This window comes from Cardiocondyla obscurior, linkage group LG08, assembly GCF_019399895.1.
Source record: "Cardiocondyla obscurior isolate alpha-2009 linkage group LG08, Cobs3.1, whole genome shotgun sequence".
NCBI classification, from domain to species: Eukaryota; Metazoa; Arthropoda; class Insecta; order Hymenoptera; family Formicidae; genus Cardiocondyla; species Cardiocondyla obscurior.
Window position 1 is genome coordinate 6,850,628 of NC_091871.1, and position 13,682 is coordinate 6,864,309.

General features: G+C 43.8%; 1 protein-coding gene across 10 annotated transcripts in view; it reads left to right on the forward strand.

Moving 5' to 3' along the window:
• The window catches only part of By (focal adhesion protein tensin), a 148,768-nt gene that overhangs the window by 77,659 nt on the left and 57,427 nt on the right, over nt 1-13,682 (forward strand). For 7 of the 10 annotated variants that reach the window (XM_070660919.1, XM_070660920.1, XM_070660923.1 and 4 more), the window contains one exon: nt 6,172-6,351. In XM_070660919.1, coding sequence (XP_070517020.1) covers nt 6,172-6,351 — 180 coding nt within the window. Of the gene's footprint in view, nt 1-3,249; nt 3,772-6,171; nt 6,352-13,682 lie in introns of all 10 variants that reach the window. The other 3 variants (XM_070660924.1, XM_070660925.1, XM_070660926.1) reach the window with 1 other exon arrangement.

Below are 13,682 nucleotides of genomic sequence, written 5' to 3' on the forward strand. Positions count from 1 at the left end.
ATGCCGAATGCTTACGCGAAGTGCGCAATTTCGCCGAAATAACAATTCAACCGTGCGCGCCGTGTACTCGTCGAGGCATCGGCGATAATCTCGATGGCATTAAACCATTGTAGCATTTTGTCGCGCCGCGTCATGTCACGTCGTGTCCCCGCGATAGAATCGACACCCTCATTTGAACGCGGCAACACGATACTCCGCTCTCTCCCATGGACTGTCATGTCCCGGGTGTCGTACCGTCGCAGCGCTGGAAAATTTTACGGTTTATTGTCGGCCCCGATAAACGTCGCGTGTACATACATATCCGCTCCGCAAAGGCACGGCCGATAGCGCGCCGTGAGAAACGGTACCCGAGGTGTAGTATCCTTCGCCTGACGTACTCGCGGAACGTGCACGGGCCCGATCGCCGTGGAGAAGACCTCGCGCAGCACGAGCACGAAGCGGAGCGGACATGCAGCCCTGAATTTCTTTCGCGAACAAACGGCGACAGCCGGGAATGGCCGCAGCGCATAACTAGACCCCGGAGTTGATGCGGACGTTGAGGTTTTACTCGTAATCCCCCCCCTACCCGGCTTTCATTTGCTCAGGAAATGGAAGATCTCCGGACTGCAATTTTCAGTCTAACGAAGAACGATACGCCGGGGTTTATCTTTGCTAGTCGAGGCCACGAAGACACTCCGCTTCTAATTCCGAGGGCTCGTCTTTTCGCTTTTCTTTTTTTTTTTTTTTTTTTTTTTTTTTTTATTATTTTTCGCAGGGCGTCAAATAAATTTTATTATTATTTTAAAATATTTTATAATCACGTTATATTCTCTACTACTTTTGCTTTCTATTTTATTTATTTCTAAAATAAAAAAAAGCACCGTAAAAGAATCGTTGACCGTCATATTTAAATGCTACTGCAAGAACATCGATGGGAAGCCTCCAATTTTTTTCCCCAACGTCTATTTCGTTTTCGGGCTATGTATCTTTTTTAATCCCGACTTTACGCAAAAAACATTTCCCGTTTTTATTTCCCTTTTTCCCAAAAGTTACGTACAAATAGAATTTTTTCATACAGTTATTTGCATTTTATAGTGCACCCGCAACTGAGTTTAGAACACCCGGGATTACATTCGGCCGGTGAAAAAAGGGAAATCGTTCTTTATTAAATCGGAGTCGTACAAATGTCGAGGATCCTCGCGATCGGTGTAATCTCGATCTCGCGCGCCGGATCGTTTATCCTCCCCGAAGCACGCTCTCCCTCGTGCGATCCGCCGCGTTTAAAGCGCATTGTCGTCGATCGTTCGAGTACCGGCAACGGGAAACCTTCGCTCGGTCTCTCAACGTATTAAAGGCGAATGTCGGGGACTTTTAACGGCTCGGTCCCCTCGATTGTCTAACGAACTGGAACCAGTGACAGATAAATGCGAAGGCCGTGTCATCTCGCGAAAGATCCCCTCGAGCCGGTGACGCAGATATTAGTCGGATAAGTTTCTCGAATGGCTTCGCGGGAGGTATTTACGTCGGGGTAAACATATCGCCGGTTATTATTACAACCGCGCCATCCGGGACAAAGCGTCGGAAAAGATTATCTCGCCACAGCGCCCGTGAAAGGCTAGACGCGACATCTTTCCGAGTGCATCGGGTGCGCGGTGTCATTTACACGCCGCGAATGGCACAGGCGGGGTAGCTGGTTTAATGTGCCGAACGCGAGCGATAATCCTTTCAGTCGTTCGCCCTGACGTTACGGGGGTTTCGCGGATAAAGGAATGCAAACGAAATTGTTGCGCGATGGCGGAATCGCGTACGCGGCGCGCGTCGCGGATTCTCGCAGGAAGCGGCGACTTTTCCCGCGGCTGCGGTATAATTCATAACTCGCGTCTGTCTCCGCGATAGCGCGCGGAGGCAAAAGGGACATTTATTAGCCTCCTCCGACGATCGACGAGGATCGCTGAGAACCCGCGGCTGAACGTTTTCGAATTAACATTAACCTTCGAGATTAATGGCACGCGGAAATCCCGACGGCCCGGCTGGAAAGAAACCGATGGAGATCGTAATCGGGCAGATCGGGGACCGCGCGGTAGTCGTGAGAACGTCGCCGTTCTCCACCGTTGTCGCCGAGAAACCGTACACATTTTATGCGCCCGATACATCGATATCCTTGCAACAGCTCGAAATCCAGTACGCGCTCGAAATACGATACACCGCGAGCGGAAGTGCCCGATCGAAGAGAAGGAGAAAACGAGCCCTCGGTCATTCGGCGTGGACGACGCCACGAGTTAGGTTTCAGAGATAAGAACTTGAGCGCGAAAATGAAGTCCGAGAAGTCATTTATTCAGAAGCGTTTCAATGGTATTTTTATTTATTTTTTTTTTTTTACTTAGTTGTTATTTTTTTAAATTTTAAATATTACTTAAAATAATAGTTTGAATTATAAATAATAAGTATTTTTATAATTTATAAATAGCTTCAATTATAAATTACAATTTTAATTATTTAATTAACACATTATAGAAATAATAGTTTCGGATAAACAGAAGCTGAGTGTCAATTTTGGAAATTGTAAAATAAAATTTTATTTTTTAATTTATTCATTTGAATTGAGTTGCTAAATAAATTATACTTTAAATCATTCTAAGTCTTTTCGTGGATCGACATAGTACTAATCTAGCTGTTGAATAAAACATTTTCCATCTCCGAAAGAATCGTAAATGGATGTAACATGGTATTCAAGGTCCCCTTTATTTCGACGAGGAAATATGTCAGTGCGCCACGAACGAACACGTGAGACGAATTGATGTCGTTTTCAAAGTTCTTGAAAGGATTCCGCGGTTTATCGGCGAAGTCACGCGAATTCGAGGCGTGGATTTGTACGCCGAAGTCAGGACGCGAGAAAAATATTACTACGGGTTTCAAAATGCGAGAAGAAGGATCGAATGGGCCGATAAATTTTCATCCTTAATTTTGCCCGGCATAAAGAAAGAATTCTGCCAGCTCTCAAATACATTATTGACGATAATTGTCGGGACACGTATTATGTATAAATTATTTGTAACCGCCGACGTTTAATTTAACGTAAATTTCCCGGCGAATAAATTTTCTCCCCGAATTTATCGAATGCTGATTAAGCATGACGCATTATAAATTCCAATTAGATCCACAAATGGACGATAATCCGGTGACAAATTGTACCGCGCGATAATTTTAAAAGCAATAACGTTGAAATATCGTGTTTAATTTTTAATATATAAATTGCTAATTTTTTTTAAGAATAAAATGTCGACGGATTTCGAGTGAAAAATCGGACGCGACGTGCCGCGTGTCAGTGTAATTTCGTATGAGTTGCTCTGAGCATTCGCTTCAGCCGAGCGGAGGCTGAGCAGCGGCGATGAGTGATGGACCGACGTGACCGGTTAGTGTAACGACGACGTTCTCGGCGACGAAGAGTGCAGAACCGACCGCTCGTCATCGTGACTATTACATAGACGTGGTTGGAGTTCCCTACATCTCTCGCGTTATTAAAGTGTTGATGAATTAGAAAGGACGAGCTAGCGCTCGCATCGCCTTTGTCTGACGAAGTGGAGGAAGGAACACGCGCGATCAAGCACAGTACCTATGTTAAATCTTTAAAGGATACGCGGGGAACCTTCTTATTTCTCCGGCGTTCCTTCTTTTTCGGTCTCTTCCGCGCAGCGTCGAGATAAAGAGCCGTCAGGAAAGTTCGACGCGAGGAATGCCCGCGGGATGAAGACCAAGATATCGCAGAAAGAACTGGACGACCTCTTCGACGAGGTACGCGGTGAGATCGCTCGATAAGGGGATGCGGAGGGACTTCGATTCGGGGTCGCTTCCCCCCTCAACGCGCCGCGCGATTTTTTTCGATCGCGCGACGTTGGTCGTTACTCTCGCGGTAACAAATATTTCATCGACACGCTTTATATTTATTATATACTCTACGTGATATAAATGGATTTTCTAATTTTCTCTTATGATTTTGATATTTGAAATTATCCAATTAATCAAGTACGTCTACTTGACGGCCGGGTGCGAAAAATGCGAATCACGAAGGCTGAAATACGAGGGAGAGAATCCGCCGTAATCTTGCTTGTCGGCAGGTTTCGAATTACGGCGAAATCCAGGAAGTTCCCGTAAAATCTAAAGAAGCTACGCGTCGTCTAGGTTGTTGGATAACGTTGCGCGCCACGGTCGACGTGCGCCGCCGCGAAATTCACGCTTCGCTTTTAACGCTCCGACGGACACTCGAGCCTGAAAAATTTCGCGAGGCGTTTAATTCGCGGGGAAACGACGCAAACGAGATGACGCTCGCCGCTCCGCGCGACGTCCCTTCCGCGGATAACGAGAAATAAAAAGCAGAGTTGCATTACCACCGCGATGCAATCAATTTCTGCCGCGTGCTTAGCTCACCGCGGCGTTCGCTTGGGAATTACGTGATAGATGACAGTCGATCTTCCCTATCGCGATAGACGACTCGTAGAACGTAGGAAGAAAAGCCGTTGATAATAAAAAGTTTCCTTTTTTTATACCGTATTTTTAAAAAAATTGTATTTAAAAAATTTGTCGCAGAAGACATCTATTTCTAATTCTACATTCATAATATTATATTGAGATAAAAATTATTTAATTTAAATTAATTTGTGAGTTTTTAACAATCTCTGTACATTCAGACAAATAATATTTAAAAATGCGAGTAGATCAAAATGTATTCGTTCCATTCAGTTCTAGTAATTAATTATTATACTGCTGCGTGCAATTATCAATTAATTTACGCGATATACAACTTTTAATAACCGTAAAGAAAATATTTCAGCACGGTCGACAATGTCTCTTTAATTAAATACTTTCAAAAAGAAAAAAGAAAAAAAAAAGGAGAGACCTTCTGCCTTATATTCCGCATAAACACCAACTGTTCTTCCAATCCGTTCCGCGAGTGTCACTTTGACCGACACGCGCGGCAAGCGAGGCTCCCGAAAAATGCATCCTTTAATCGCTGCACGGGGATTACGCGACGTGAGATATTATTACGTACAATGTGGCCGTGGCTGCGAGGGGAACGCCGTGGCGGATGTAAATTAGCCTCATTCCTCGCGAAATTAATTCCGAGACCGTGGCAATCGGCCGCGCCGATTCGACGCGGGTGAAAAAAAATTTTAGATTGACTTCCCCGCGACTCGCCATCTCGGCCGCTTAAAAAGACAGCGCCGATCGGCAGGCGCGGTCCATGCTCGACCGGTGCCCGCTTACACGGCCCCCATTATACTCCCCCGATGCTAATTGCTATTACGGCGAGGCACGTTGCATAAGCGCAATTATCGCATCCGCGAGCGACGCCGTTCTTGAGGGATTGCATACGCGCACGCAATCCCTCGCAGTTCGGCCGCGAGGTCTACGAACTTCTTCCACCGGGCAGCTGTCAACTCGTCATCTCGACAGCCGCTATAAAATCATTAATTGCGCCGGATACGCGTCATATCAGACGACTGACACACATACCTTTCTATACGTATCGAGTTACGGGCGTTAAATAGTATCGCGGTACATATTTTGAGAAATGTTACGGAAAAGAAAGAGAAATATAAGTAATTGTTTTTTCTATTTTTTTTTTCTTTTTTTTTTTATAGCCGTTAATTTGTTAATAACTATAGGTTTTGATTCGTCGAGGCGTGACTTCCGTTTCAAGTCTGCATTTATTTTTGACGCGGCGCGTATGGCTTGGATTGATGTATCGCAGGGTGAAATGGAGGTAGATAGTTAACGGTATATCAGATTAATGTGAAATTTAGCAGGGAACGCGACCTTATTCGCGGTAATCGCGTAGGCTGGCTCCGCTATTCTAATTAGACTTGTCGAATCGCCGAAGCGGAGCGATCGGTCTCGATACAATTGTCTAGAGGCAAATATCCGAGACTAATCGAATTGTGTCATCTGATGGCTGTGGCTGTGTGTGCGAGCGATCTAGTTCTTCAAGGATACAAGTGTCCAATACCGCGTCGCGAAGATGACGTGCGCATATTAATTGTCGCAAAACCGCACGCGTTTACGCGCAAGAAAATTACCATATTTTTATTCAGAGAACCACCGCGAATATGTTTTAAACGATAAACTGTTTATTAAATTAATCTTTATATTTTTTTTTTTTATTTTTAATAATAAATTATGCACTTTTTGCTTTAGGGTGCGCGGTTTCGAGACACCTCGCAGCAAATTCACAAACAATGGCAGGCCGATCCAGCGAGGGCATTTCCGACCGTCGGCGGCGTAACTACAAATTCGCCCTCGCCGGCATCGGGAGATCTCTCTACTCCAAATTCTACACCGAGCCCTAGCCCTAGTCCAACTAATCAACAAGTCACGGTAAGTACTTTTTGTTAATCAAATCAAGTCGAATACAATACAGCGCAGAAAGTATTGTGACTCAATTTATATATATTTCTAAAAAAGAAATTATTTATCACGGAAAATTACCTATTATTCTAAATTATTAATTAATAACGATTTAATTAATAAACTCATATTTTTATTACGTATTATATAATTTGTATGAAAATATTAGCGTATACGAGTAGGTATAAGAAGCACTTTAATAATGGAACAGCTTTCTTTATATTTTATCCTTTCGCGAATGCCGTTCCCCCAATCTCGTTCGCGTCCACTGTAAAATCACGAGCGAGCATTTTGCGACTCCACCTGAGACTCTACGTATCGCGCCTCGCGAAATGTAACGAGGAACAATTTCTTCCGACACGACCGTCGTGTGAAGTGCAGGTCGCACAGCGGGACGGCAGGGTGGGTGACATTTTTCTCGGAGGGCCAATAAACTTTTATCTCGGCTGCGCGCGGAGAAGCGACGGAGCGTCGTCGCGTTTTCTTTTCACGAGCCACGCAGACGTAAGCCGGGCCTTGAAAACCTTCGAGGTGTATCAGCCACCATTTGAAATTCCGACGCCCCATGTAGGTCAGGGATTGAGGCACTCGCGAGATACATACGCGATACGTACGCGGGCACGTTCGACGTGCATTTCGCATGCATTCAGTGTCGCAGCCGATTTCGAGCGCCAAACAACGCGCGAGACAGTTGCATCCGGAATATTTTCGGCTACAAATTCGCGTTCCCGTGAGAGAAACGACTACGCGATATTTTTGCGGCACGACTTTCCAACACGTTTGCAAAATTCGATACTACTTGCGGTTTACAAATATACCGAACGAATCCAGTTGATTTAACTATATTTGTGGGTTGAAAATATAAAATCGTAGTCGAGGCTAAGAGGATCTATATTTTTCTCTAAGCGCGCGTCGAAAAGTATGCAGATTCACGCACGGTATCATTTTCGCGAAACAGTCAGGATGCGAGCTGTATATTCAATTGAACTATCGTACAGTCGAGGGGGGTAGCTACCCCCTAAACCTCCCCGCCGCGCAGCCGACGGTGTCATTGTACTCGCGCCGTGAGATCTGGTTCTGGGTCAACCCGGTTTAATGAGAAACTATTGAGTCGAGCTCATATACTATACATATACTTGGCCATCGTAACGCAGTCGTTATGCAACTCTCGCGCATAAATTGAATTTCTCCTGGCGGTGCAAGTTTGTCTTTTATAGAATTAAGTTCCGCCGCCGGGAGAGAATGTTTGACGTGACGTTTGGGGATTAAGGTCGGTCCGCGCGACCGGCGGATGAAGATGTCTCGGTCGCACTGTCGGGGGGAAAGGCTAAGACAGCGAATACGTAATTGCGAAATTAGCGCCGGCGTTTGTTACGGAGAAACGGGATTGGAATTTATTTCCCGGGCAGCTCGATTTCCGTTTGTTCTGAAACTTCCACGGCGGCTTTGTATTTATCTCGCTGTATCGCGCGAAGGGAGATAAAACGGGATGAATAGGCGGCACAAAAATCCGCTAATTGATGTCGGTACAGCTGTTTCTCGCGAAGTTTTATTACGCTCGGAATATCGGGGCTTGTCGGACTTCGATTGGAACAACCGCATTATCGAACAATCCCTTCCCCCCGTATCTACCATCGGACATGTGGCACTGCAAATGAAACAGCAACCGCAAATACTCCCAACAACTTATAGCAGTTTATTACCATAGTCGCGATCGCGGCGATACCGCGCGTATGTTTACACTGCCGTGCTTGAAGCTGCGAAACGCGCCGCGGGAAAAAAGTAACACGCTCATCAGCCGAACAATAAATTAGGATCTCGTTCCCGCGGATTTTATCTCGACAGATAAAATTACTATGTTTGCCGTCGACCCAGCAATATCTTACGCTAATCTCGCTTTTACCTAATTTCATCACCGAAAAGGTTACTCTGATATTAGCGACTTAATCGATACGCCGACACCGACGTTTCACGATTTATTTATATAAACTCGATAATTCCATCTTGAAATTATAACCTGGAGTTCGTACTTGAAAATAATTTTTTTTTTTAATTTTTTTTTTATAATTTTAAACAGTTTTTTTATGTTAGAATATATTGCTAATTTTAAATAAAATACATTATTAATTTTAGTATCCGTACAAAATTACTATTGTGTCAATATATTTTAAATCGTACCGTTTTTATATTTTTAATATATTCATTTCTGATGTATATTTAGATGAAAATTTTCATTTACATCACGTTTATCCGACGAAGGCGCAGCGTAAGATCGAATTTTGCGGCATAAATCGAATTACCTGGCGCAACCCAATTATGCATGCGATTGCAATTTGATATCATTAACATATTAGCACTGATTAAAGTAGAGTATCGATACCGTCGACCTCTTTACGAAATTCCCTGTTTACGTAATAAATATCGAACGAATAAAAAAGCCCGTTAATTTTTGCAGGCCGCTAAAGGAATATTTTCAACGATCTTCTATCGACAATAATAACGATGGCGATTTTCCGTTGTCATGCAAAATACAGTTAATAATAGCAATTTTTATTGACACAGATAATTTATCCGTGCCAAGGAAAGCAAGAATAAATTCAACCGCAAAAGAAATAGATATTACTAACAAAAAATTTTACGGCAAAGTTTTACGGCAACGCGAAGCGTCGCGATATTCTTTAACAAAATTGAATTACATCGGTATTATTAACGCTAATTAATGTCGCCTGATTATTATGTCAAACGTAAACTGTGTATTTACGTGAGGCCAGCATTAATTAGCAGAGTTTGTTATCGCTGCAATATTGAATTAGTTCGGTATTGTATAACTCTTCATCGCGATCTGTTACATCGCTCCCTTCATTTATCATAGCGCTTCTTTGCTTCGCCTCTAACCCCAAGTTATTAAAGTCGCGAAACGCATCTTCGCCGCTCTTTTTCGAAGCAATTATACTCCACGCAGCCGTTCTAAATCACATTTCGCTGTTTTCTCTTTCGCTTTTTTTCTTTTTTTTTAACCCGCCGAAAGGCACAGGTGCATTATCGCGCGGCGACTATAAATAGTAATGCGGTATATAATTTACCAGACGTCATAATCGCGAGCGTGCCTCACGATTACCGAGAGTGACTGATAGCGCGAGTCGGGACCTGCCCCGCTCCGACAGCTAGACCCCCTCGGCCAGATTACCCGCGATATGCAAAGAGGAGTCACTAACCCGCCTCGCGAATAGGGCCGTAGGTAAGATCCACGTCGCTCGTAGGGCTTCCACGACGACGGCGATATAAACGGCCGGCGTCGCGGACGCGGCGCGTCGCGATTAATTTGCGCGCGTTTTTTCTTTTTATTTTATTTCTTTTCTTTTTTTTTCCGCGAAGGAAATGCTCGCCGTCGTGAGTTAATTAGCCCTGCCGAGATCCCGCGGCGCGGATCGAGAGGCGGCGAGCGCATCTCTCGCTAATTAACGTCTCAATCGCCGGATCTCGCCGCGATCCGCGGACCGCCGAATAACAACGATCGTTACGGCGACGTAACTCCGCGATGTAACCGCCGCGATAGCCGCTAACGGCCAGCTCGTAAAAGTCACCGACTTCGCCGGAATAATGGAGCGACCATTTTGGCACGCGACGTGCGCGTCGATTTTTACCACGGGATATTTGAATTTGTCGTACCGCGAGCTAACGCCGCTCCGGCCCCAACCGGCGGAAGTTATTCCGCGTTGCAAATGTATGACGACGATAAAATTTTCACGAGCGCAGTTGCGATACAAGGGCCTCGGGAAATTGGATTTCGACCGTTCCGCGCGGATATTAGAATGTATTATTAAACCCGATGTAAAAATGTACTAAGTTAATTTATTCGTATCTCTCTCTTTGCGTCATTGTAAATTGACACAAACGAAATATTGCGCGTCGAAGCGATTGCAAGGGATTGAATATTTCAGCGTAACTGGTACTCTCTCCCCCCTCCTGCATATTCTACCGACGGGAATATTAAATACGTCGGCGATTAATCTCGGCTCTCTCATACTCTGACTGCTAATTTTCCATCCGCTTTAACTAAAGTTCCATCAAAGGCTCTTTCAACCCTACGTCCTTACCTTCATTTCTCGCGGTACACATTCGCTAAAGGGTTTAAGGTTAAGAGGGGGTCGGCGGTTAAAAGAAAAAAAAGAAATAAAAAAAAGGAGAAAAAAAATACGAGAAGCGGATCCTTCCTCGAGAATCCTGCAGCTGCCAGTCATCATCGGCGCAAGAAACGTTGCACGCGTGTTTCACGTCTAACCGTTTTGAAGGAAGGTCGGGAAACAGAACCGGAGGTTGTTAACCGTTGACAGGATACAACGCGGTCTATAATGACGCAGCTGGGTATGCAATCGCGCGTTATCCCACGTGTTTTTCGATGACTTTTGCCACTCGCCGCTTTGCCGAACCTCGCGCGCGAAAATATTCCGCGCGTGGAGGAAAATTGCTATTTGCATACTCGCGTTTGTGCCGCGAATTTGCATAGCTAACAACAAAAGGCACATCTCGCGATGTCCCTGTGGATCGTTTCTAAATTTCACGAATAAAGCGGAGTTTCCTCTTTTCTTTACGAGTGATATAAAAAAATGTATTTTAATTGTGTATGAGTTATCTTTTTTAAAATGCGACTTCATTCTCGGCGTGGATAATATTTCAGGTGGTCGCGTAAACTTTTTTAACTTTTATGGATAATTTAATTTAATTTAATTTAATTTGATTTTTCAATATTTAAAAATCTATAATCGCTGGTTTCTTATTTAAATAAGACGAATATATTTCAGGGCATACAATTTTCCTACGGCTTTTTGAAACTAATTTTTGTTAATATAGAAAAGACATTGCGCGCGTTATTTTTTAAGAAATCCCACCCAAGTCCAAATTACAAAAAGAAATGTTGCGACTCACCGATCTGCATGAGCATCAGCGGAGTTGAAGAGTTCTGCCGGTGACTGTAACATAAAAAAGAAATTATTAATACAGATATATCGGTTAATTAATGAGATTAATAAAAAAAAAATGATTTCTTTTTTTAATTTATACTTACTTAAAAGTTGCTCCGCCGATGCAGGATGCCCCCCGGGCCTGCTCCTCCTCTCAGTTTGTGTGACGAGTCATCCTTCCGCGCACAAGTAACTCGCGAACACCCCGGCCGTGATTTTAATCGCGAAAATTTACTATGATCACTTTCGCGCGTCCCACATTCGATACTCGCGTTTAAAATAAAGCTATGCGAAAAAAATACGACCGAATACTTAACGAAATTCGCGGACCGACCGACGAACCGGCCGCGGTTCGTATAATTAATTTCGGCGATTACGGCACTTTCGATGACGACGGTGAATGCAGCTGCGTTGATCTGTAACAAAAAGAAACATATAATTTAATCGTAGCGATGCTACAAATACTTAGTTAAATAATAAAATTTTTTATTGCGACACGCTATTAATTTTGCGTATCAAAAGAGTGATTCTTACCCTTGGGGATGCTCCGTGGTTACACGATGCCTATCCGAGGCCTCCTCCTCCTCTCAGAACATCGGACCTCCTTCCTGTCGGAGACTCTGACCTCCGTCCTCGCGCTGCGTCATCTTTAACAAGAGCACGGATAATTAACTAAAATTATCAGTGTAATACTTTGCCTCAGAAAATCACGATCATAAGGATATAACTTACTTATACAGACAACGTGGCTGCTACGTACATGCGTAGCGCGGCTCTTGTGTACACGTGCGTCTAGTTCGACCGCTGGAGAAGGACAGAGACAGAGGGAGAAGCTCGCGCGCGGCACGTACGCAGCTCACCTTCCTCCCACCCCGCCACCCCCGGCTACCTATCCGTCTCTTTCTCTCTCTTTTTCTCACCTCTATATAACAATTCACACTGTGCCTTACCTTTGGGGTTGCTCCGTTGATGCACGGATGCTTTTCCGAGGCCTCCTCCTTCTCTCAGAACATCGAACCTTCTTCCTGTGTGACCGGCTTCTTGTCGGAGACTCTGACCTCCGTCCTCGCGCTGCGTCACCTGCAACAAGAGCACGGATGATTGACTAATATTATCTGTATAATACTTCGACTCAGAGAATCACGATCGTAAGGATATAACTTACTTGTACGGACAACGTGGTTGCTACGTACATGCGTTGCGCGGCTCCTGTGTATGTACGTGCGTCTAGTCCGACCGCTGGAGAAGGACAAAGCGAGAGTGGGAGTAGTGGGGAAACGTAGCTCGCTCGCGGCACGTACGCCGCTCACCCTTCCTCCCACCCCGCCTCCCTCGGCTACCTATCCGTCTCTTTCTCACTCTTTCTCTCGCCTCTGTACAATTAACACTGTACGAATATTGTGCGGAATCGATTTTGTAACAAAAAGGAATATATATAATTTAATAAGCGGCAACAATAGAATCAATTATCAGGTAATTTAGGCGTCGCACAAATTTTTACAGATAGGATTAATTTCATAAATAATTATAACAAAAGTGTTGATTAAAGTTATAGCGGAATTATGTTAAGATTTGTGTCATAATTGCATCCGATGGCGGAAACATATTTCCAACATTCGAGTTTATGAAATATCTGAACTAAATACCTGCAATATTATTACGCGCTAATTGCTCGGCTAAACAATAATTTGCTCGTATTTCCATAACTATTCGGTGTAAATATTGAATCGTCATGCTGCAACATTTTATCAGTAATTTGAAATTATATAAAGTGCACATTTGTTTGATTATTGCATAGTTATAATTTTATTAAAAGCGATTTCAACATAATTTCATTTGCATTGATTTTCTTTGAAAATTAATAGTGACAAGTTATTCGTAGAGAATTAAAATAGAAGAAAAATCACACCGATTAATTATTAAATATTTCCCTTTACATGTATTTAATTTTATATAAAGTTTGTGCTCACAAGATTATTAGCCGAAATCATTGTCAGCTCTGTAAAATGTTGCTGAATAACGTAAACGACTTAAAAGTGTCATCGCGGGTGATGTTTTCTAAACTCCCGTATTTCTCTTTCGAGAGTACATTACCAGCCGACAACACAAGTATCTAACATCTGCGTACGCGTAAATATTACCGATTTATTTACGGCGGCCGAGAAAGGGTTGCACCGTGCTCTCGGATGCGGTCTTTAACGGATAGAAAGAGGAACGCACTCTCGACGCAGGGCACCAGACGCGATCTGTTTAACGCGTGCCGTTTATCGGAGATATAACTTCCGGACAAATTTAGATGAGCTCCAGAAGTCTAGGAGCGGCGCTCGGCAGATGTAACGT